Source organism: Triturus cristatus, chromosome 3_2 (assembly GCF_964204655.1).
Source record: "Triturus cristatus chromosome 3_2, aTriCri1.1, whole genome shotgun sequence".
In the NCBI taxonomy this organism is placed as follows: Eukaryota; Metazoa; Chordata; class Amphibia; order Caudata; family Salamandridae; genus Triturus; species Triturus cristatus.
This window is the reverse complement of record NC_140584.1, coordinates 902,884,387-902,911,032: the sequence shown is the minus strand read 5'-3', so window position 1 is coordinate 902,911,032 and position 26,646 is coordinate 902,884,387. Positions and strand designations below refer to the sequence as shown.

The following is a 26,646-nucleotide window of genomic DNA, read 5'->3' as shown; positions in this document are numbered from 1 at the left end:
CTGAGAACAGTACTGACTGTGAAGTCCTATTATCTGCATGAACTGTCTATTTCCCCTTATTATGCACCATGGCTAGGTAAGATTTTGAGAATAAAAAAGCTGAGATCACTTAAGTATAAACTACTAGTTCTAGTCAATCCTATCTAATTTATTAAGGGTTGTAAGACATTCTAATAATTATTTTTGAATCCCGGAATCAGACAAAGGGAATTGGGCTTAATTCTTGGATTGTGATGTTTTTATGGTTTAAATATTTTTATTTACATATGTCCACAGCATAAGAATACAGTTAAGAATGACCCAATCATGAATGTCAAAATAGTGCTTATGATCGTCATATCACGTATTATGTGAATTTTACTACAAAAACAAGGTAAAGAAAAACAAAGCCCAACTCCCCTCCCCTATTACTGTTTCGTAGGTCTAAAGTATGTCGGCTGTGGTGAGGTGGTTGTGAGAAGGTGCCCTCTTTTTTGCATGATATGCCCCCACTTTTTGCTGAATTGCTGATGTTCGTTGACTGAGTGTGCCCTGGGCTGCTGCTAAACAGGTACACAGGGCCGATGTTCCTTCCCTAAAATTGCATTGAAGCCTAAACCCAATTGGCATCTCTAGCCACATGTCACCCCTTGGTAAATTGTACCACAGGTACCCAGGGCACTGTGACCAGAGAAGGCCTCTAAGGGCTGCAGCACCTATTGTGCCACCCTCAGAGGTCCTGTACCCTGACCCACACTCACTGCCTATGCAGGCTGCGTGTCTTGGTGAAGAACAAAGTGAAGAGTCGACAAGGCACACATCTCTGTGTGCCATGCCCACAAACCACTGCCCTGGCATAGATCAGTCACCCCTCTGGCAGGGTGCACTATACCTGAGATGAGGGTACAGGTGCATGAGCCCTGTACCCCGACAGTGCCCAAGTCCATTTTTGGGCATTGTAAGTGCAGTGCTGCCATTAAGACTATATGGTGCTGGGAGTTTGTTATTACGAACTCCACAACACGATAATGGCTACACTGAAAACTGGGAAGTTTGGTATCAAACTTCTCAGCACATTAAACCCACGCTGATGCCAATGTGGGATTTAATGTAAAATGCACAACAGAGGCATCTTAGAGATACCCCCTGAAACTCGACCAACTTTAAATGACCTGACTGAGTGGCTGCTTAGGCTGCCACCAACAGACATGTTTCTAGACCCCTGCGTCGGGAGCCTGCTGCTCCCGGGGGCCTAAAACAATGCACCTCCTGGGACGGGGTGCCAGGCCTCCTCCCCCAGGATGGGCAGGGTTCGCGAAGGGGAAGCTTCAAAGGCAAGCTGCCTTTTTGAGCCTCCCCAGACCATTTGCTACTTTCAGCAACTGGTCCCCACTGGTTCTACCCCCCACTTTGCACGGGAGAGCCGGTGGGAAAAACAAGTGAGGGAAAGAGGTGTGCCCACCTCTGCCAACTCCACCCCACAGGTGGTGGCGGCGAGGTGAAGCACAACTCTGAGTCCCCGCCATCTTGAGGATGGAGGAACCCAAGCAAACAGGGACAGGCTCCTGCCCCCCACCCACGGAAGGGTGGCATGATAGGGGTGTACCCACCCCAGGGAAGGGACCCATTGGTCCCTACCCTTTACCTACCTGTAACACCCCTAAATCTAGTATTTAGGGGGCACCCTGAACATTGCTTCATCAGATCCAGCAACGACAAGAAGAAGAAGGACCGAACAGCCGTGCAGCCAGCTAACAAGAGGAAGACGCCCACTGACTTGGCCCCAGCCCTACAGGCCTGTCTCCCCTCGAACCTGCTCCTGCAAAAATCCCGGTGTGTACTGCAGCCAGCAACCTCGAAAACCCCAGAGGACCTGCCTGCCTTCACTTCCAAAGACTGCTTCTCCCGTGAACACCGGATTTGTTCAACTGCAACCTCTGGCAGCAGTCGGAGACAGCAAATCCAGCCCACTCTGTACCCGCCGAACCTGGCCCGAGCTTGAGTGCAAAAAAACCATGAGGAGGTCACCCAGTGATGCTGACCTGAGATCCGGCGACCCCTGACCTGCCTCAAGCCTCCAACGGACGCCTGCAATCTAAATCCAGAAGGCCCCCTAACCGTGACCAGGAGCTGTTAAGAAGATCCAACCCCAAAGGGCACCCCTGCACCCGACGCCCCACGGCCTTGTGAGCCCAAACCGACAGTGCCTAGTCAACCCTTAACTACCCAACTTAACTCTCCAAGTGGTGGTCGTACCCAGAAGTCCTTCATCTCCCTGCCTGCAGTGCTTTTGCAAACCGGACGTTCTCCATAGAAAACAACAGGGTGCTCGACGTCAAAACAGCACTCTGCACCCAGCCGCCCCAGTGCCGCTGAGGGTGCACCTTTTGTGCTACTTTGTTTCCCCATTTGCCCTGACCTAAACCCCAGGAGCTTTGCTCCCACAACCAGTGGCCTGCTTGGCAGCAGCCACCGACCGGTGTCCCCCTATCCCCCAAAGTATAACATTGGGCCTCAACACTCTGCACCTGGCTGCCCTATAGCCGCTGAGGGTGTAGCAAGAGTGCAGCACTGACCCTGGGGGACCCCTGAGTCTAACCCCAGAACCTTAACTCCCACAGTCAATAACTTTCCTGTGAACCGATAACCTGTTTTTCCACCATAGGATAACATTGACAATTTTCTTCCAAAAAGTTTCGAAGTGTGGAGTTATGAAATCTAAAAATATTATTTAAAAATCGCACAAATAACGAAAACGTAAAATGTCCCAGTGCTGAATCTAGGTATCCAGCATTGAGTTAGAAAAGTAACTTAAAAAGTAACTTACCTGTAATTTACTGAAAAAGCCTATTCATTTCAATTACTGTATTTGCTAAGTGTTGCAACCTACTTTATTAGTGCGATGTCTCCACACGTAAAAAGATAGGTGTTTTTATGTGCGAAGACTCCGCACTCGTAAAGATGCTACTCATAAATCCCTTTGTGAATAGCAAGCAATCGTGAACTTACTCAAAAAAGTGTGTTTTAGGCCCTGAGCATTTTTGGAGTACAAAGTTTTGGGTAAGGAGATGAATGGGAACGATATGTGTTTCGCCATTGACATTCTACTCTCATTACAGTGGTTGGAATAAACTAGATCAGCAAATACACCTGCGAAGAAAGGAATTTATGTTCCACATACAAGTTTTCTGAGGTAGATCTATAAGGACTCCAAGGTCACATGTTTACATCAATGGAGTTGGTGTTGTAGCATGGGGTTGTAGAACAAATTTCACTTGCATTTTATGTTAATATATAATTATTATGTTAATTATTTGTTTTAGTGCTTTAGTTGAAACTTACTAAGGGGGTGCCTCAGGGCTCTTGTCTAAGCCCGACTTTGTTTAATATCTATGCGGCCGCCCTTGCCAAGGTTATCAGGGAGCATGGTTTTACTCCTTTCTCTTAAGCTGATAATACCCAGCTGCTTCTTACCTTTGATAAGGACTCTGAGGATATGGAGCAGCGTTATGCTAGCTATGTCCGAATGGATGACGGACTATTGTCTTCAGTTAAATGTGTCTAAAACACAAATCCTGTTGTTTGGCACAGCTCAGACCGTCTGGTCTCCTAGGTGGTGGACTCCTACAGTAGGTCTAGCCCCTTCTCCAGCCTCAGTGGCAAAAAATTGTGGGTTTGCGTAGACGTTATGCTATCCATGAAGGACCAAGTTATGACTATGACGGGGACCTGTTACCATACCTTAAGCCTCCTGCGAAGAGTTTTTAGTTGGTTGCCACTCTCTGTGTGAAGAACCTTGATTCAGGCATTGATTATTGGCCGCTTGGACTACTGCAATGCTCTGCTGGCATCAGCTAATGAGTCCCTTCTCAGCAGACTGCAGATTGTTCAAAATGTGTCCGCTCGCCTGGCCCTAAAAAAACCTCCTCGTACCTCAGTAGGATCTTAATAAAACAGCTTCATTGGCTCCCTACCCGCAAGAGAATTAATTTCAAGCTTGGTTGTCTCACCCATAAAGCTCTCTATGGCACAAGCCCCAGCTACCTGGCGCATCAATTCGAAGTGTATTGTCCGAATCGTCATCTTAGATCGGAAGGGAAAAGGCTGTTAGTGGTTCCCCGGTTTAAGAAGCTTAGGAAAGGCGGCAAAACTGTTGTCCATCTGGCCTCGAAATTTTGGAACACCCTACCTGTGGATCTACGTGAATGCTCCAATCTTTTGCGCTTTAGGAAGCTCATGAGAACGGCATTATTCAGAGTGTAATTTCTATCTGCACATGTTCGTCTGACTTTCCTGTTAAGATCACGCGGAGATACCCTTCCAGGGGTGATTCCTGCGCTTTATAAATTCGATACATACAAATATACATTTTTTTTTGTTTAAACATTTTTTTATTGTTTTCTTACCAACATCCCAATACAATTCCCACAAGAGCACCAGCAACTCACCAGAGAGTAGTACATACAAATATACATAGTGTGGCATTTTAGCTGAATATAGGAAATAAAAGTAGTCTTAAAATTATGAAATAAATTAACATGTCATGAATTTGTTTTATAACTTCAAAATGCATTGATAAATCTAGGCTGTATGTTTATTTTGCTGATTGCAAGTTAAGCAAACAATATACATAGGAAAGCATTATGACTACATAAGTGACAGAATGTAGGTAGAAATGAATACATTTAAAATAACTTTGAGATGAAGCCTGATAGATTTAATAGAATAAGCAATAATTCCTAGCTGCGTGGGTGACCGGAGCACCATTAATGATGATTGATGTTGAGCAGCATCTGTGATTTAACCTAGTGATGAGGGTCAGCCAGTCTGTGCTTCTGATACTGTCTCCTGATGTATTGGCAAAGGACTGAGTCTCTAGTCATAACTCTATTACCAAGAATCTTTCATTGAGCTGTTTTGTACAATGGAGACAACAAGGCTCTGTTATGGCCCCTGCCATTGGGGAGTGGCTTTAGCAGCATTGACGATGCCTAGTGTAGAGCAGCTTCAGGATGCACGCTGGGCAGAGTACTAACCTACTTATGTCTGTGTCATCACCTCCTGAGCTTGATAAAGGACCCCATCCGCAGTAATCACCTAACCGCGTTTGGGTAACAGTAGATGCGGTACTGTGAAAAATGTAGTCATTTACCTCTCCATATATTTATCAACTATTTGACTTATTCTCATGTGTACCCACTCACCAATCTGCACACCCACACACACAAATCACAATTCAATAAAGCAACACTTTCATTTACCAAAATACAGACTTATTGGTTTTCTCAATGCTTGTTATTTTCAAAGATTGTGCTCATTCTAGGGATCAACAGGCTTTAATCTACTCCCAGTTTGGGCTGATAAGGACACTGACACACAAGGAAATGCAATAAACTAGTTGGGATCTCCTTGATGTTGATCAAAAGGTAAAGATTAGTTACACATTGTTAACCAGTAAACAACTTCGCCACTAAACCAATTTTCTTCCCACATAATGTGAATGATGATGCACAAGTATGAGCCTCTGCATTATTAACAGCCTTGCTCGTTTCCAGGTCATATGCATCATGGGTTTTTCTCTGGGAATCGGCTTCTGTTCAGCAACTGACACGCTCCTATCACAGGTAAGAGTTATATTGCTATTTTGTTTAGACATTATTTTAGTGCTAATTTGTTTGCACTTGACTTGGAGGTTGCATGACTGAGATGATGGGCCATCATGGAATTAGCCTTGCTCCTAGTGCAGCAAACCTGCTGCCCATCTTCTTCTTAATGCCTAATATGTCCTAAAAACCCTGCTTCATAATGACAAACTGTAAGAAATTGGGTTACTGTTGATGGGACTGAACCCCTCATCAAGCAGCAACCACAATTCTTCTCAGGGTGAACAAGCAAACACATAGCAGTCAGGCTTATCCCAGAGTCAATGTGTAAAGTATTTGCTCAACACTCCCAACATTAGCACACTGAAAATACACTGCAAAAGGAACCCACTGGTGTTAGACAAATAAAGTGATTTTTAATAAATATGACAAGACCAAAATGACAAGAATCCAGTCAGTAGAATCAGAGATATTCAATTTTAAAGATTTTAGTAAAAATTGCACCAAAAGGCATAAAGTGGTAACTGTGGATATCTGGTCGCACTGGACCAGGACAAATCTGCAAATTCAGACCGAATGCGATGTAAGCATGGGTCGGCTATAGGGACCCAGCTAGGCCTGCTGAACAAATACCTTCAATCCTGGTTTGTGGAGCTTTGCGACGATCCTCATTGAAGATGTGTTGTGCGGCCAAAGCGATGTGTCGATTCTGAGATGTGGCAAGGCTGCAGTGCGAGGTCATGTTGTATCATCGTCAAAGACCCCGTTGAGAAGTGCTTGCAACGCAAAGTCCGAAGTCAGGGATACATCGCGCAGTCAGGGCAATGCGTTGGATCTGAAGAGCTGTAAGGCTGCGATGCAGAGTCTGGTATCATCGTCGAGGCTGCGAGGATGCGGCATGCAGCAGCAGTTCTGAATGTGATGCAGGCTGTGGCTGAAATGCAGGTCTTTGAGACTGGTCCAATCCATGCAGAAGCAGAGATATGTTGGTTTTGCTCTGCGTTTTGCGATGCAGCAGATGAGATGCATCATTTCCGCGGGATCCACAGAGGCTGGAAAAGCACCATAAGCCCACTTCCAAGTGTCCAGGACTGGGCGGCACCACTTGGCAGGGGAGACTCACAGATAGCAGAGTCCAGATGCTAGTGTAAGGTTTTTGGAGCCTTCTATCACTTAGGCTCAACTTAGGAGGCCAACCAACAAGCCACTGGAGTCACTCTGTGGTTCTGGGTTCAAGGGATGTGGGTCCAGTCCTTCTCATACAGGCAGGAGGGCAGCAGGTCAGCACAGCAAAGTAGCTGCACAGCAAGGCAGTAGCACAGCTGAGTTTAGTCCAGCGGAGTGGCAGTCCTTGAGCAGCACAGCAGTCCTGGCAGAAAATCCACAGGCCCAGAAGGGTACTGAAGAGCTTGGCCTAATTAAAAAAAGGTAAAACTTACACTTTTGTGTAAGTTTACGATTATTCGGTATTCACCATGGGATTTACAAGTAATATCTTTACGAGTGCCTAGTCTTCATACATAAAAAGACAGGTTTTATTATGTGCAGAGACTCTGCACTCGTAAAGATACTACTTGCAAAACCCGTTGTGAATACCAAACAATCACAGAAGGACTTTTAAAATCATCTGAAATTCATTATAAAAAATGAATTCCAATTTTTAATATATTTTGTAAGTGGAGTTTTGAGTAATATACAAATAGTTTTTTTAAGCTAATTGTCTGACTCTTTTAAAATCTTCTCAATATGAACACAGGAAATAAATAAATATAAATAAACAAAAATATAAAGTATTTCATAAACAACAGTTATACTCATTAAAACCAAGCAGACTAAAATACAATTTTATCTTAACTCTGGAACCATAAGTACAATTTGAGGTTAATGTGCTCAGTAAAACCATACGAACTAGCGTGCATTCAAAGGACTAAAAATTGTGTATCTGAACATGATGCTTAAAGCTTGAAGAGCATCATCTTTTAGTCTAACCCCATTCTGCAGAGGATCTTAGCTATGTCATCCTTAGGCTAACCTCACTAGTAATCTTAATGCAGTAAAACAAAGCGTTCAAGTTGAAATTCATTCATGGGGATTTGAGCTTTGTTTGCAAACCTGCCACAAGCAAACTCTGCATACACGATTTGGCAAAGTTAAAACCATACAAACTAAAGTACAAAAAAGGCTACAAAGCAGTCGCAATAATGGCGGTTTTAGCAGCATTGTCTTGAGCCTAGTGTCACAAATATAATTCAACATTATTTATCTGACTAAGGCCATCCAGATTTAAGTGCATTGGAAAGGTAGAGTCTGTGTGGAATAATGGCCGTTTTAGCAGCATTGTCTTGAACCTGGTATCACAGATGTAATTTAACATTGTTTCGCTCATTGAAGCCATTCTGGCTAAAGAATTTTCAAAGAGATAAAGGCTAGTATTAAATTGTAATTAAAGACAGTTTTAGCAACATCGACTGACGCCTGATGTCACAAATACTATTTCGAGTTATTTAGCCCATAGGGCCATGCAGGCTAAAATACATTCAGAGAAAAGAAGAAACCAAAAACTGTGTGTCCATCATGTTGGTGAGGGATTTTAGTACATCATTTTATTATCCTGCATCATGCTACAGGCATTCTTGACTGCATCCTCTCTTGCCTGGCCTCTCGGATGGACTTATTACAAATTCTGAACCTTGAGGCCTCAGTTTCTCTCTTGTTATAATGTAGAACTTGGAGATTCTTGCTAGGTCCATAGGAATCGTACATATACAGACGTGGTAGACAGCCTTCTTATGTCATCGAATTCCTTGCTGCAAAAATATTGGCCTTAGAAGTAGGTCCCCTTTGAGCTACAATTCAGAGGAGCAACAAAGTAAATAGATCACTGACTCTATGGCCTTGGTACACAGTCTGCACTGCTGTGGGCCTAGTAGAGGCAAATTGGCATGGTCAGGAGCCCGGTGTTCAAAATGTTCTGAAAGGCTTGCTTCCCCAAGGCACCTTTCAAGTATGGCTGGCAGGGCATGTCCACATGCGAATTATAGAGTCCCAAAGTGCTCCAGATCTGCATAGTCATGGAAAGAGCTTGTTCCTTCAAAATAATCCTTCCTTGCTTCTTTAAGATGCTCTTTCAAATTGGCAAATTTATTACTTGCTCAATTATGCTTCAATTATGCTTCACGCAGTAAGATTTAAAGTTGTTATGGCACTGTAGATGTAATGAGCTCAGTGACTGTTCGTCATTAAAAATGCGTATTATATATAGTACTCTATCATGTCTTTTTTACATTCCATGTTCATAATTGTTGGACTGATTTCTGGGCGTATTAATGTGCGCATTGGTTATTTTGGAAACCCAAAGATTTTCCTGTAGACTGCTATGTGACTATGTTCCAGAGTGTTGGTAAATTTCCAGGATGAATGAGATGGCCATAACTTATTGTAGGCAAGAATTTAGCTCAAATTACTGTATGTTTGTCAGGGTTCCGCCATCAAGGACCAACGTTGCTCATTGTGCAACCATCACCCCCAGTAGTCAGGGTCAAGAATGCCTACCTGCCCGTAACAAGCTCAGGATCATTGCAACAGGCTGCAGGGTTTACGGAAGGGCCCGCAGGAGTTGGGTGAATGCAACAAGGGTTGCCAGTCTAGTCTCTCGCAGGTGGTTGAAGGTGTGGACACAATCGTCGGATAAGTGCGGCGGCAGAATTTGATGTGCGCACTTCACCAACATTTTCACAGTGTGCATCTCCCGCGCAAGCGCTTTAGTTAGTCAGGGGGTTAGAGTAGCGTACTTTCTCTCAAGCATGCGTAGTTTCTAGTTCAGGGTAGTGTTAGTTTTCGGAAGCGTCGTGAGTCACTTAGGGAATTAAGAGAATCAGAGTACTACGAAAGCATTCAAGAAAAAGAATGAAAAAGGAATTGGAAGTAAGAAAGAAGCCTACCTGAAATCCCGTGGTATCCAGTGGGTTCTAGTCTTTTGAATCAACCAAACCGCAGCTATTAAGCTGTGAAAGGAAAAAGGAAAAGTTGTAAGACTATGACAATGTGTTTAATGCTTAACACCTAGTAAAGAAATATACCACTGAGTAATAGGCAAGACATAATAAAAGAGCTCGAATAGTTTGAAAGCTAATTCTTAACCAGAATGAAAGAAGAGAAGCAAACGCCTTTAGCTTTGAGGGTAAGAGAATATAAATTGAATAAGATACAAGGAGATTCAGTTCAGCTAAGGAAGTGGGTTAATGGTTGTTGTGTCATTGACTTACAGTTCACGAGAAAAAGCACAAGAAGAGAAACGTACCCAGAAGGGGGTAGAAGAAGGCAGTAGAATGAACCAAGGAAAAGCGAGGCAGACTCTTCTCTGTCCCCTTCCTCTTTCCTCCCACAGTGTTCACGCGAGCGCCTGTTGTTTGGGGGTTCGTGGGAAAGCCTGTTTAGGGAATTGTAAAAAGGTCAGCATTCTGCTCCTTGTGAGTATCACGTTGAGTTCTTGACAGTGTTTTTAGTAACCCTGGGCAATGAACTCCACTCCTGGAGTTTGCGTGTTAACACCACGGAATTCAGGCATAAACTCCGTAGCGGAGTCAGCTACTAAACTGCACTCAGAAATGCTTTGATAAAGCAACTTTACATGCTGAAAAGCATATAACCAATTCACAAAAGTGGACTTTGAAAATGAAAAATATCAGGCAATGAGAGGTGATGATTTTGTTGGTTGGTTGGGATTGTATTTTTGCCCATAACTGTGCTTGGGGTGGTCCTAAGAGGATAGGACCACCACCAAATTGTTCAGCAAGATATGATCTTTGTTTTCAAGGCATCTGCTTGGTTTTCTACCTAGGTTAGAGAGGATCCCAAAATCATCACCTCTCGCACTGCTTGCTAAATTTTCATTTTCACTTTTGTGAAATGACTATATGCATTTAAGCATGTAAAGACAAAGATACTTGTTATTATACCAAATGTATGAGGTTTCTGTTTTATTAATTGGGAGTCCGACGGAGCGAAGTTTTGTTCAACTTCGTTGAATTCCGCGTAGTAGTATTCCACCAATTACGCCCACCCTTAGTTTTCAGCTGATTTGATCCCTAATGCCCTTGCTTGAAGAGAGGCTTTGCCTGAGGCCCACAGCCAGACCCAAGAGAGTTATATTTATTCCTCATAGTGATATTTATGTGGCCAGTGTTCCATGACAGTTGCAGTTTTTTGATGTGTTTAACAAAAATAAGGATTTTGGTTTTTGCAGCATTGACCGTTGGTTAGTTTGCTCACTTTGGGCCTCATGTAGGAAGCCAAATACCGGTCGGTAACGGCCGAAATTCGGTAAATATCCCGTTACCGACCGGTATTTAGGCATTTGCTATGTAGGGGGCTGATTTCTGGATTCGGTATTTACCGAATCGGAAATTAAGAAATCGGTAAAATTCCGATTCGGTAAATACCGAATCCAGAAATCAGATGTAGGGAACACTCTAAAGAGTGAAAATTAGTATTAGAAATTCGTTATTTACCACCAAATACAGGTTGGTGATAAATAACGAATACCTTGCAAAAAGCAATATTTTGCAGATTTAAGAGTGCCATGTGGCAGACATACATGCCCTTAGGGCATGTATGTGCGCCACATGTGCACACATGCAAGATTCAGGGGTGCAACAGGGTGTCAATGTGACACCCTGCCACCCTTGATTATGCTCCCCCCATTACCGAATCGATATTTACCGAATCGGTAATGAAGCATACCTTCCCATTGATTCCTATGGGCCTCCAGGCCCATAGGAATCAATGGGAAGGTACGCCTCATTACCGAATCGGTAAATACCGATTCATAATTACCGAATTTTTCCGATTCGGTAAACTTTACCGAATCATTACCTACATCACATTTACCGATTCATAAATACCGAATCGGTAAAATTCGGTATTTATGAATCGGTAAATGTGAGGCTACCTACATATGGCCCTCAGTAAGATATTCAGGGCTCTCCTCATTCTAACATGTGTTTTTTAATTTGTTTTTATTTAATTACACAATTCATTTAACCGGGCATCATACAGTGATATATGGACACATAAATGCGTTACATAGTTCACAGATTGACAAGTAATGTAGAATATCACGTTCCACCAATCTTGTACAGCCAACGAAGCGGTCAAATTCAGTATCAGGAAGTCAAGGCGGCAGACCATATAGGTGCTCGTAATAGTCCCTAAATGCGGAATTGATGTCCAGTTGCGTAGTCACCACAGTATCCTTACCATTCCTAATTTCGAGTATGGGTGTGGGCAGTGGGTCATTCCGAACCAACCGCGCCAGTAGGGTCCCCGACCTATCAGCCTGTGTGTGCAATTTCTGTGTATACAGTCGGTAGTCAACAACCCGTAGTTCCTCAAGCAGTTCTGCGTATTGGATATTAGCCTCCCGCAATTGTGTCAATTGTTCATTCGTCCCCGGTGCCTCTCCCTCCAACGCAGCCAAGCTACCCTCTAGTCTAGAAAGGCGTACTATGAGAGCAAGTCGTACCCCCGCCTTGGTGCTAATAGCCACTCCCCTGATGACCGTTTTAAAGGCGTCCCATTCCATCTGGCGGGTTCTAGCAGACCCCGCGTTCTCCGAAAAATAATGGGTAATCACCTCTGAGAGAGCATTGCGGAAGACCTGGTCCTCCAGCATCGCGGGTTGTAATTTCAAAGATGGTATGGGGGTTGGAACTTTGCCCCACAGCATAGCCAGTTCCACTGGGTTATGGTCTGACAGGGTTTTACCCATGTGGAGCACTGAAGTTATGGACCCCAACAGGGCACCAGAGCAGAGGAACCGATCTATTCGAGTGCGCAATTTGTGTGGTGGTGAGTAAAAGGAGTACTCCTTAAGCCCAGGGTGTTTTGCCTGCCATGCATCATGGAGTTCCCACCCCTCTGCCCATCGCGCAAGCTCCTCTGCCTGTTTCCTACTTTCAGTGGCATGTAATCGGGGGTGTGATCTATCTAGGAGTATAATCATCACAGCATTGAAGTCGCCCCCCTATCACCCAAGGATAGTCAGTCCAGTCCGTCAAGGCTGTGCCCAGTGTAGTTAAGTATTTATCCTGATCAATGTTGGGTGCGTATACACAGCCCAGAACCACATGAGCCCCATCCAACAAACCATGGAGTAACACATATCTTCCGTTGGCGTCTATTCTCTGCTCTAGGAGTTTAAAAGGGACGGTATTCCGTATCCACACCGCCGCCCCCTAGAGAAAGCGGAGTATGTAGTAGCAAACAGTTGTCCCCTCCATTTTCTCTGCAGTTTAGCTGCCTCATCCGTGTTAAGGTGAGTTTCCTGCAAATAGGCTATTGTGGCCCTCCTCCGGTTAAGTTGCGCCAGGACCCGGTTTCTTTTATGTACGGAACTCAAGCCCCTCACGTTCCACGTGCAGTAGGTGTATGTATCATGTAATGCCATCAGGACATAATGAGCGTAACTGCCATGTGTTCTGTGGGAGCCAAAATCCTGCAAACATAGACTGTCCATAAGCCGAGCATGCATCGACATAAAAAATCCCCAATACTACGTTCCCCCGTGTAACAGCAGAGGACCAAACTTTAAACAAAAATCCAACATGGAAAACAAAAAATAAAGGCATCATCGCAATGGCCTGGGGGGTAAAGGCCCAAACTGCGATAGTTCGTAAGCACAACTCATGCAGATATATCTTTAGTACATTAGCACACTTCCCTATAAAGCTTAGTTACTCTCTGGACCCACAAAGCAGCCACCTTCTGTAGTACATATTGCAAAGTCATTGTATACTTTACCACTCCCAGTCGTCTCAGAGCACAGCCCTAGAAGTCCCTGGCAACCTGAGGCGTAATCGAGGGGAACAGTGTTATGCTATTTTCAGAATCAGAACGCACTGTGTCGCCGTCCGTTGAGTGCTCCGAGGTCGCAGCAGCCCAGGCATCATGAGCAGCCAGAGCTACCGCTGTAAGGAGTGCATCTTGCTGACTAGTCGTGATCTGTTCCGACGTTGGTCCAGTGTCCACTGTGATCTTATTAACGCCATTTCCCGAGCGGGGCAGTCCAGTCGACCGCATTGGGGAGGCACAACATAGTTGTCCCGATGGGAGCGAAGTCTGGGAAGTCTCTGGTGTGAAAGTTATTTCGAGCCAGTTCGCTGCCTCCTCTGGATTGTCGAAAAAATAAGATTTTAGTCCGTGGATGACCTTCAGCCTAGCAGGGAATAACAACGCATATTTCAGGTTGCGTTCATGTAGGTTTTTCTTGACTCCAAAAAAAGTAGCTCTAGCTTTCTAAACCACTAGTGTAAAGTCCGGATAGAGAGAGAATGTTTTGTTCTCAAAACGCATCGGGGTGTTCTCTCTGGCAGCCCGCAGGATAGTGTTGCGATCTTTGTAGTGTAGGATGCGCGCTATCAGCGGGCGAGGGGGTGCACCCGGTTGAGGATGTCTGGAAGGCACCCGGTGTGCCCTCTCCACACTGTACAAGGATGTCAGACCCTCTGTCGCCACATGGTCTCTCAGCCAGTCCTCCACAAACTGTGTAGGGTTGGATCCCTCGCTGTGCTCCGGCATTCCAAGGATGCAAACATTATTGCTGCAGGACCTCCCTTCCCCATCACCCACCCTGTCCTGTAATCCTTTCAATTGACGTTGAAATTGTTCGAGTTGAGTGGAGTGCTGGGTCCAATGCTAGTTTGTTCGATTTGACCTTGTCTACTAGCTTTTTGTGATCCGCTTGTAGGAGGTTGAGATTAGTAGACATCTCTCCCATGCGCGACTCCAGCGCCATTCGTGAGTCCCGTATTTCTTTCAATATCAGATCCAATTTAGCATCATGGGGATCCACACCAGTAGGGGGTATCACATCACTGTCTGAAGCACTAGAGGGGTCACTGCCAAATGTGTGTTACGTTTCACCATCCACGGCGGCATCTGCTTGTTTCTTTAGATTGCGCCCCATCGCGGCGCAGCGTCCGCCCGTCCGTCGTTGCTCCAGGGTGGGCACTTGGGGGGCCACTGGAGCGCCACACCATGCAGCTCAGACTCACAGCTCAGCGCAGGTCACTGGTGCACTCAAACCACTTCCATAGGCCCTGGTTCCTTAGGCCAAAGGTCTTTAGAACTCTGCACTCAGTGGCTGCACCTTCCTCAAGGGCACCGTCTCAGCTGCCATTTGCCATGTCACCCATAAATATTGGAACAGTCTTGGCAGTGATAAGCCCGGCTGCACCGTCAAACCAGGCCGGGGTGCTTTTCTGCAGTCTGGGGAGTCAGCAGGCGGACAGCGGCACCAGTATCAGCACACGTGTCTCCGGGAGCTGGGGCACAAATATTCAGCAGCAGGTTCTAGCTCAGCGCGATGATCAGCACTTCATAGACATTGTGCATTTATCAGGGTACAGGCAGTGTGCGTCTAATGCTATTATGGATGTCAGCCGTGGATTTTAGCCCCCAACATGCCCCAGGGAGCAGCTATATCTAGCTCCAGTCCTGTGACTCCCCCACATAGTCTCTTGAGCCACTCCTCATTGCCGATCTTCACCCCTGCAGCTGGCAACACTCGGCGCAATCGGGAGGGGGGGCGCAATGACAGTCCCCGCTCCCTGCTGCACTCTGGTCATCTGCAAGCGCACCCACTCACGCTCGGGTTCCTCTTACCAGGGCCTTAGTCGCGCTGGTCTCAGGCTCAATCAGCCGCGGCCGCCATTTTCCGCTCGACGGCCGATGGTGTGACCCAGTAGTCCCCAGCAAAGCCTGTTACAGCCGCATCATAAACCGATGCCAATCAGGGGCACCAACCCCGATGTTCATGCCAGTTTTGCCCCGTAGCGCTATTAATACAGCGGGAATCTCGGTATTCTTCCAGGCTGCCGCTCAGCGCATTCAACTCCGCCCCTCTCTTCGGCGTGACTCCGGCCGTCCGGAGTCCGCTCAAGATGAGGCCAATCCACAAAATCAGGCACCCAGGTTACAACCGCCGGCTCCAGGGAAGGTCCGCCGCTTCAGGATGGATAACCCAGCCTCGTGGGTCCAGCGGGACACAGGATATCTAGCTGAGTGTCAGGGCTGGGGACTGAGCTCTTTCAGCTCACGTCCACCATGCTCAGCAGTTGGCCACGCCCCCCCTCATTCCGACATGTGTATGGCCTAGCAGTACAACATTATCTGTGTACTGCATGATGGGAAGCATGAGTGATCTCAGCCTGGGGGGCACAGATTTTCCATCATTACTGCCTGACCCAAGTCAGCCGTGTACACATTGCATAATATGGCTGCAATAATGCACCCCTGCTTCAAATACTTGTTGCTGTAGGTTTTTAGTGTGGCATAAGACATTGATCCAGGTGTTTGAATATCGGGCAATTATTAGACCCAATAGCTACTTAAAGATCCCGCATGCAGCTAGTTTGGCCCGATGTTTAGAAAATGTAATGGTAATAAGTAAACATTTCAGCCTTGTCAGTAACTGATGAAATTGTTTGGAATAAAGTTCCTTTCAACATATTCAGTCCTACGGAGATCCTGCAGATGCCATATGTGTTTGAAGTTTGCATGGGGGAATGTAATAATACCTGGTTTACATTCAGATGATTGCGATGTTGAAACTGTAAACTCCATGCTCTCGGAGCTGGAATATTATACTGTTTTCTAATCAGAGGACCTGTTCCTTAATTCTGACATGTTCTGTTATCTCCATTACGACCATTATTTTCTACAGCAGATAGTGTTCAACTTACACTTTTTAATTACAAACAATGGGAATATTGTCTGACTCCCGCACAAGGGAGTTTCAAAACATACAGGGATAGATTTCCATATTTTTCAGGATATGACACCTCAGATCCAACATCATATTATTTCAAATTAATTCCTACACCACCCAAAAAATATATGCTTACACAAACTAAGCTAATATATATAACTTGGTTTGTTACCTGATGAGCCCTCTAAAGGCTCTGATTATTGGAAGAACTGAAATCAACATGGGGAGCCAAACCTTTTCAAGTTCAGGGGATGAAAACCTTGTTTTGAGCACGTCTAATTCCAACACAAATGATCTTCCTGAATGACACCATCCAGCAGACTACATGTCTGGGACTGGTAAAAGTGAAAGCAATTAAAGCCCCAAATATTCTTTCCATTGCCCACTAGGATAATTGGCAAAGTCTGACAATTTGTTCTGAAGAACAACTGAGTAGCATGGTGTAGAATGGTACATTGAATTCCATACTTCCAGATCCTCATTGGTGGGTATTGTGGTCAGTAGGGCCAAATTGTTATCATGATCGGTTTCTTAACTCCACACAGTGATTTAAAAAGAGTCACCCCGAGCCCCCATGTTCCCACTCACAACATTCAGGAATTGTTACTACCTATTCAGTGGGAAAATTGTATCAACAGTGGTTGAAACTGTCTGCAGTGAAACAATATCTTTCTCTCCTGTCTGATTTATCCAATTTCCTATTAGGCCCTAATTCCCCACGTTCAGAAAGATTTATTTATGCTACCTATAATGAAATTTGGTAATTTTTGCAAATGGAAGCTGCCACAATTTAAAGACAAAGTGATCAAGATCATTTGGATAAAGGGCTTGCTGTTGTTGATAATAGTATTAATATACTGGCTTCTCATATTGATAATTTGAAAAGCATTGTGTCATCTGTTATTGATATTGTGCAAAGTTACATGTCGACATTGTATCATGGGCAGAGTCAGCTTAGATCTATTATGCTGCTTATTTGAACACTTCAAACCCTTAACAATGGGCACGTACCATGAGTTATCTGAATTCCAGTAGATTACTTTTGCCTTTCAATTTAAAATGCAAAGAACAACTGATGGCAAAGAAAGAAGCCACCTATACAATGTTGCACTTAGAGAAGTTAGAACAGCTCCTATTTACCACAGCTGAAACACCTTCAGCTGTCTCGTTAATACTTCGCACAATATCTTTTGCCATTTCAACATTTCAATTCACAGCTTGCATGAAACATTTCCCTGTCAGTAGATATCAACTCCTAGGAGGTAACTTCATTCATGAATTATGGTCACTTTCCTTTTCCTATTGTTGTGAATCTGCCGGCAAAGAGGTTTTCCTTACTGGAAAAGAATGTCGGGCACTCTCTTGTTTGCAAACACATGCCCTTCCACGGTGCATGTAATGCTTCGGTAGTAAATTTAGCTTGTGTTATTAAATGGATACCAGCTCCTGCAATACTCCCACTTATTACAGTCCTTTCAAATGGAAGTTAATTTAATGCTCAGTGATCAAGTTTGCTATGTCATGCAAGCTGGGAAGCTATATATTTTATGTTTCTCAAACCGTCATATAATGTCCTGTTCCCCCCTACACAAGGAGTCATGGAGAGCCCATTGTGGCCTTTCATTCCAACTTTGAAGGACAATTTGAATAAACTAAGCATACACAAAGCACTATTGTTTCAAAAAGAATTAGCACTCGCATCTGTTCGAGAAATGTGCAAGGACATCCAGTGAGATACAGTACTTGTAAAACACTGACCGCCCCTTACATTCCGGCAAATTAGTTAGTCATGTTTTTAACACATCTAATACTGCCTGCCTTGCACATTCTTTTAGGTTTTGGAAGCTTTATTATTGTGACCAGAGGATCTAGGAGTTGGTGTGAGCTGAGTAACACAGTAAGTGCAGCACACTGGGAGACAGTGGATGCACAGGCAACAAGTAAAGATGACACCTGCAATACCTATTAGGACAAGTAGAGTCTTCCATCCCCATGACGTTAGGAGACCCCAGAGCCATCCCGTGAGGGATCAAGAACCGTTATCTACATAGATCTCTGAAACTAGCTTACGTAATTTCTGAATTGCTAAATTGACAGTCAGGGCAGTGTCTGGTATGTATACACAGCAACTGCTTCCGATGACGCAGCATACTCCACCCCTGTCAGCTAAGATAACGTCTTTAACCATTTTGTTTTGAAGAGAGACCAGTCTCGTAGCCTGGAGCTCGACTGTGATATTGGTGAGTATATCTGCTGTTGTATTAATGACCCCTTCTACTACCCTTGCCAAACGCTTAATAATGCGACTATTGATTACGGGACCCCAGAATGGTGTGAGACCCTTCATTATATCAGTGAACTGCTGTAGGGACATGTCTGTATGATCAATATCATCTGGATTGACAACTCTCTTGACTCGGGAATCTATAGCATGCCTGCGCTGCAGTCTGTGTGTTAATTGGAAGGGGCCACATATACCAGGGGAAGGAGGTAAGAGAGATAACACCGCCCTGACCACCCCTCAGGTAACCACACATAACCATTGTTTCCACAAATAAAATACATTTTATTTATTTATAAAGTTTTATATAGCGCGAACAAGATCCCGAGGGATAACAGAGCGCTTTACAATATGAATGGGAGGAATAACATAAATGCAGTATCAACATCCAAGCAGGTGAAAGTATCCCTCTTAGGGTAAGAATTTGTTCATAAGGAATTGTTTAGCTTCCAATTTGAAAGCCTTTGTTGAAGATATTCTGCGTACTTCCGGTGGAAGAGAGTTCCAAATCTTTGGTGCAGTGCCAGAGAAGGCTCATAACAAATGTTATGTGGTGAAATCAATGGTGGGCTCCTCGGCATCTTCAATATAGAGGTCGTGTTGCAGGTACTGTTCCCTACCTCTACACTCCCTATTCCCTGGACGCAGAATGAAGACGCTACATTTACGACCGCCAAGGGCATGGGCTTATCATTAGTGACATTACGTTTTTTGAAAAGATTGGTAATATTCAGTCACATTGAACTGCGATAATCTGTCCTAATCCTCTTCTGTTCTATTTACCACTCTTCCCCCATTCACTGCTCCAAGGCACGAAGTCAGGAATACCTGAAAACGCTCATCTCCAGGGGAACACTTTCTTTGTCATTGATGAACAGGGCCTAGTGCCCTTGTGTTCCAAGGAGTCTGGTTGAAAGAAGGGACAGACCAAGCAAAGCAAATTAAACCAGCCTTCACAACTATTATTGTAGGATAGAGGCATAGGCATCAGTTTTCAATTCTTGTGTGTAGACAAAGGCAATACCCCCACACACCCAACAGTTTGTCATATTATAAACAGCATGAGTTTGATGCAACGTCTGAATAAAAACCTTATCTTTATAAGCCTTACGGTGGTTTTCTTTTTGAGGGGCTAAAGTACCAATAAAATGTACAAGGGGTGTGAGTGTAGTACTTATTCAAGCTTTCATGGGATATTTTTCTTCCAGAAAAAAACAGCACGTCAAATACAAAGATCAGAGAAAGCAAAATGATCACTACAAACACAATTTTAGTCTTAAGGGGCCAGGTGGACCAACATGACCATGGGAATAGGAGCGGGGAGCTGCAAAGGGCTTCTCCTCATCAGGTATTGGACGACCAAAGGGATGCATTGTTAAAAAGTACTTGGGGGAATCAGAGCCGCTGTACAACAAGCCAGAGGGGTATTCTTCTTCTGTGTGTCCTTCAGAGCCTCACAGGCAGGCTCCTATAGTTCATCAAATGCTCTCTCTCCCACGTTGGAGCTGCACAATTGCAACCCAGTTAAAACAATCGCGGCCCTTGTTGAAAACAATCCTTCTCTCAGGATAGGGCAACCTCCCTCCTGGGCAAATACCCTCACCAACCCTGTCCAGTGATCAGGGCAGTGCACCAATGCTCACCACTCTAATCTAAAACAGGCACCAGAGGCCTGCACCTTAAACTCAACTCCTGTATTGCCCTGCTGGTGCACTGGCCTTCCGTCGGGGCGCAGATTATACCTAGTGTACCCAGGCACTTCCTCATCAACAAAGGCAAGGGCTCCGAATCTGTTGGGGATCGGGACTCAGGACTTGGAGTTGCAGGGGCTGGAGTATCCGAGGCAGCCCGTATCTCAGGTGGGATCGCCTCGAACAAAATCTCGTCACTCTCCTTGTCGGTCTGTGCCCCTCTCAGAAGGGCATCAGAAAAGGGGACAAAGCGGGGAACCAGGTCCCCGTTCTGGTCGGCAATCCCGTCCTTCACCCAGGAATCGTACAAGAGTGGGAGAGGTACCTTCTTGATATGGGAGGCGTGCACCCAGTGCTTATGGCCATCCACCTTCACAGCTATCCGAGTGACCAAAAGCACTTGGGTAGGGCCTCTCCACTGCGGCTCCAAACAGGACTTGTGTTGAAACTGGTGCACAAGGACAAAATCCCCTGGCTGGATCCGATGTCCAGGGCCCTCCGGCAATGGTTGTAGGGCAGCCGATATCTGTTTGTGGACAGAATGCAGATCTTTAGACAAGGCATACAAATAATCAATCAAAATAGTTTGAGAATACTGTTGGATGGTTGGCCGCATGGAATATTTGTGTGATCTGTAGGCTCTTGTACACTAGCTCAATGACTTTAGCATTGAAGTGGCTCCCATTGTCACTCCAGATCACACGTGGCAGTCTGTAGCGTAGAAAATACTCCTTTAGAAGTACCTTCGCTGTTGCTATGGCTGTATTCTCTTTAGTTGGGTATGCCTCTACTCACTTACTAAATGCACAAACTACCACTAGTACATACTTGAGTTTGTTTATCCGCTCCATTTCAAAGAAATCCATTTGGATGACCTTGAAAGGGAAAGAAGGTGGTGCAAAGTTACCAGCAGGTGTAGAGGTGCCCTTTCCAGGAGTGTACTTCAAACATACTATACAGTGTCTCACCAATTGTGTTGCAACCTTAGAGATATTCTTGTTCTGCCATACCGGGTCTAGCAACTTACAAATGCCTTTTGCATTAATGTGTGCTGGGCCATGGGCCATAGTGGGCCATAGTGACTACAGGGAAAACATAGGCATTGGGCAGCAGCCACCTCCAATTATCTAACAAATCAGTCCAACACCCATTCTCATCTAAGCGTCCTGTTCTCTCCTCCCACATTGCCAATTTATCTGCTGTCGCGGAATGCTGCTATGATTCTGTTGTGGGTTGGAATTATCTTAGCTAGGAAGAACGATAGGAAGGTGCTACCCCGGTCTAGCGAAAAGCAGATCATATTTGTGAGATATGTCTGTTGGATAAGCATTGTATGTTGCCTAACATGAGGTAGCTGTTAAAGCAGACATGCCATTTCAAAACATTGCATTTACTTAGCCTAGCATTAGGCTATTTTTCCTCTTTCTCTAATGTTCGGCCCTCTGTTCTGATGTCCCAATAACAGATGCTGAGCTGCTGTTCCGTGTATTATATAGAAGCGTTAAGCTGCCAATTAAAGTTTTTGTCTCAGCCACAGTGCAGCTGCCCCAGCGTTAGGAGTTGGGCTGTCTTTGTGTGAGGTGTTTGCTCCTATGTCTATCTTTCTTTTGTGGTACTGACCCATTGTAGATAGGTGGAGTATTGTACTGTTTCCCTACTGTAGGTCTCATTGTTTTAGTGACACATGCTTTCTTGCTAAGTCAGTGTATATTCAAGGTCGGATTGGGATAGGAAATAGTCCTGGCACAAAAATAAAGTTTTGCCATTGGTGAATTAAACGGCTAAAAAGGTGAACTGGGCCTTTAAATTGGTGCAAGGTATGGAAGACTGCATGCATTTGTGCTTGCTGCAGGCAATGGTTGTGACAATATCGGGAAAATCAACTGTAACTGTTACAAGGTGTAGGAAATTGGGTTGCTTTTTGAGTAATTCTAAAAACTGTCTGTCATAACTGCCAGACAATAGCTGTGTGGATTGGTAGGTAAGTGGGCTAAAAAAGAAAGGACTTTTAGTAAACAGGCTTTAACAGCAGTAGATATGCACATGGTTGATACTGAAATTTGCATATTTTATTGCGTATATTATAAGTGCATTGATTTATCTTCTGCGTGTGTTTACAGCATTGAAACCTAGTAGGCATTCAAGCATGAGTGCATATTTACCGGTTAAATACATGCAGAAATATACTCATTTAAGCTTCATTTTTCCACAAAACCCAAAATAAATATGGCTAAATACAGACGGAAATGTCAAAAAAATAAATACCATAAAACCGGAAGCCCTAATTAAAAGCAATGCAGCATAACCAAAAGAGTTCCCCAAACAACAAAAGAACCCTGAAGGCGTAAGCAAAGAGTATTTGACCGGTGCTCCTTAGCCTTCAAAGGAAGCGACATGCCAGTTATTGCAACCACTTAGGATGCACCAAACAAGAGCGCCAGGAGAATTGACCAACCGTAAGCAGCAGGCGGGAAAAATGTCGGAATATTAATTACTGCAGGTCTTGCAGACAGCGCATGCACTGTAGCTCGACTTAAAAATGAAACTTACACCTTTATTTTTTTTAACTCATTCCGTTTTCTTTTAAACAAAATGCGTTGCATTGGGAAAAAAAACTTCTTCTGAAAGCAATCACAGACATGGGGGACTGCTGACCTCGGCAGTCCACCATCTCTGTAAAGGTTGTGATTTCTAGTGGGTTGCAATTTGCAAACGACTCCATTAATATTCATGAGTAATGTCGAATTGCATCACACTAGGAATTGATAATTTGTGAAACGACCTATTAACACATAGGTCAGTTCACACCAGTATCCAACAGATAACATCTACTATTGCTTTTCTTTTTTATTTTTTTCTATCCTCTTTTTATCTTTTAGTATTTACTCTGTATCATCAATTCTTCTTCACAACCCAATTCTTTTGTCAAAATAATACAAAACAATAAAAGTAGAAATTAAAAGTCCTACTCTTGTGCACTTTGATCAAAGTACCCAATTCATTCCACAAACCTAATTTTTCACCTAGGGCATGATTATGAGTCGGGCAAAGTGGAATTTATGCAATTCCACTCCTGATTTGGAGTCAGCTAGTATTCCTGCTCACTGTTTTATCAGATGATGGAATACTGAAACCGATTTGACCAGGTAGTAATTCCATCCCCAAAAATTGTATGAGGCTTTTGATGCAGCTGTAGCCAAGCTTCTTGTCGGTATTTCCGGCAGTGCGGAGTATACAATTCTCCCCCTGCCCCAATTTAGTTACCCCTTTTTCCCCTACTCACCCCACATCCCCTATCTGTACACAACACCACTCAAAGGTTGCTGCATACATTTACTATTAAGTCAGAATAGGCAGTAAATGTATGCGTTAAACCCTGCAAGTTGGGAATTCAGTGTGTGGTTTTATGATCAGTATTCACGTGATAATTTGCATTCCATGGGGTTCAACTTGTAATTGTACAGTCCTGTTGCAGTGTTCCTGCGTAGTAATGTACATTTTGCATGTGGTTTTACCACCTTGCCAGTACTGTGTGCAGCCAGTAATTAGGCCCCTAGCATCTGTTAAACTGAAAGCATAAAGGTAATGCAATATTAGAGATCCAGAAAAAAAATTATATTTAGCAGCCATGCCAAGAAGGGTGCATCAAAACTCTTAAAATATTTCAAACCCACCCAGACTCCTGATCAAAATTCACATTATTGAATTAAACTAAAGTTGCATGTATATAGCGCTAACTGCCCCTGATGAGGCATTGAAGTGAATTTGATGAATGTATGGATATAAAACAAATCCAGAGTATTCTCTGGATTTGTGAAAATCGATCTGGCATGATAATGTTTTTCATCCTAAAGCCGCAGGTACGGATTACCTAAGAAGCCAATAGTCTACATCATGCCTCTTATTTTCTTTTCAGACTTTCGGTTGTAAAAACATGCAGCAAATTGGAGTCATCCTGCAGCGCTCACTGCTCATCTTAATTCTTATTTGCTTTCCCTGCTGGGCTCTCTTCATCAACACGGAGAATCTTCTACTATTGGCCAAGCAAGATCCCAAGGTGGCCAGGTACTATTTTCAGTTTCTTTTCTCAGATACCCAGTTAGAGAGTATTAGAATACTTTTTAGACCTACGTAATTAAAATGTTTAAAAGGGGAAATGACACATAGTAGGACTTGACGAAAGATGATCCATGTGAATAGCAATTCCTTTAGGAGTGTGTACCAAGCCTCAGGTACCAGCTTCGTGAAAATGCATCTGTTTACAGAATGATTCATAATCTTGGCCTTATTAAATGCAGAACTACTGGAGACCTAAGCCCCAGCAGAGGCAAGTATAACATAACAGAGTGTGTGAAATTGATGCATGCATTCATGGTAAATGTTGGACCTGACCCTCTCTGCAGGATCACCCAAAACTTTTTACCTTTTCCCCTCCTGTTTTCTGAACACCTATTTTTGGCTTCTAAAGCTTTGTTAACTTTACCCATGCTATCTGGTGCTAAAGGATTCTCTCATTTAAACATGGTAAATTTGGCTCACACCCAGTTGGAACATTTAATTTACTTGTACGTCATTAGTAAAGTGGTACTACATGTACTAAGCCTCAGTAAATAAAACACTACTTGTGGGCTTGCAGCACTTATTGTGTCACCCAATCAAGTAGCCTTTTAAAAACACGTAACAGGCCTGCCACAGCAGCCTGTGTGTTTATTTTTAAACTGTAATTTCGTCCTGGTAGGATAAACCTTTTGCCAAGTCCAAACCTTCCTCTTTAATAAGTATAAGTCACTCCTAGGTTTGCTCCCTATACAGTCCATAGGCAGGGTATGTTGTATTTAAAATGCTGGACATGTACTCTTAGGTTTTACATGTCCTGGTAGTAAAAAGCTCTAAAATTGTTTCCTCTATTGCAAGGCCTACTTCTCCCAAATAATAGCATTGGGTTACCCTATTACATTTAATAAGTTATAGCATTTGTGTGGGAGTGGATAGGAATGTTGTTTGGTGAAAAATTGTAATTTAAAACCCTCTTTAATGGTAAAGTGGGATTTTAAGTCACAATTCTGGAAATTCCACTCTCAGAAAGTTGACATTTTCTTGTGCTAACCATTTGGTGCTGCAGCCTGCTTCCTGGGTCACATGACTGCAAGTAGTTGGTACATGGCCTTTGTGCATCCCTCCCAGGTAGTATCATAAAGAGGGCCTGGGTGTTGGCAGGAAGGGCCATCCTCACTTGATGAGGCAGGGGGTCACCTGTCACACTTTCACTTCAAAGACACTTCGTAAGCTCACACACAAACAGCTTCACACTAGCCTATTGTGACTGCAGACAGAGCTGGGCTAGGGTAGGGAAGCAGGAAATTCCAAATACGTCTGTGGGAGGAAAATGCTGAGAGCTCCTCCCATTTCGCTCGCACAAGGTATAAATGTAGGATCCTCAGACCTACGCTTTAGATTACTTCCGGACCTGTGGAAGACTCCAAAGATGGAATGCTGTGCTGCCCTGCTGCTGGAAGGACAGCCCTGCTGCCCTGCTACGAGAAGGACTGTCCTGCTGCCCTGCTACTCAAGGAAGGTAACCTGGACCTGCTCCTTGAACCCAAACCCACCAGGGTAACTCAAAGTGCTCGCTGACTGGTATCCTGTCTTGATCTACAGAGACATACTAATCTCTAGTGACCTGTCCTGATCTGCCCAGACTAAATCGGACCTGCCGGAGCCCTGCTGCTGGAGTGAGTCCTGATCCCCAAGAGATGCTCCCCAGGTACTGGATCTTTGGCTGGCATGAGAGTGTACTCCACCTGGCCCAACTGCCGGTTCCTTCAGAATCAACGCAGGGCGACACAACACAACACAGCGTGATGCAGTACCCCGCATCACAGCACCTTGCAGCTCCTGATCGGCGGCCTCATCAAACCTGATGCAGCATGAAGCAATTTAATGCCTGACCTCGCATTTTAGCCCTCACAGCTCCTCATCGGAACTGACGAAACTTGACGCAAGACCGCGCATCTCCTCATTGGAACTGGAAAAGTGCGCAGCTATGCCCTGCATCAAGGAGTTGGCCTAACGGCTAGGGCGCTTGACCTATGACCTGGGGAACTGGGTTCGAGTCTCGGTAATGACACTGAACTTCCTGTGATTCTGAGCAAAATCACTTAATCTCCCCGTGCCTAACAAAAAATGAATGTGTGTCCTCATGTAACGTAACTGGTGCTATGTAAAGCGCTCTGATACTTGATTGGATTCGGGTCAAGTTCGCGCTATATAAAACTCTGCAAAAAAAAGAAAAGATAGGATAGGATATAAGGAACAATTCTTAGT

The 26,646-nt window shown here is 44.3% G+C and overlaps 1 protein-coding gene across 1 annotated transcript in view; it reads left to right on the top strand.

Annotated features, from left to right (window-relative positions):
• LOC146858423 (multidrug and toxin extrusion protein 2-like) overlaps nt 1–26,646 on the top strand; it is a 1,295,341-nt gene that overhangs the window by 364,085 nt on the left and 904,610 nt on the right. The window contains exons 3-4 of the mRNA XM_085649342.1: nt 5,535–5,603; nt 24,239–24,387. Coding sequence (XP_085505468.1) covers nt 5,535–5,603; nt 24,239–24,387 — 218 coding nt within the window. The remainder of the gene's footprint in view (nt 1–5,534; nt 5,604–24,238; nt 24,388–26,646) is intronic.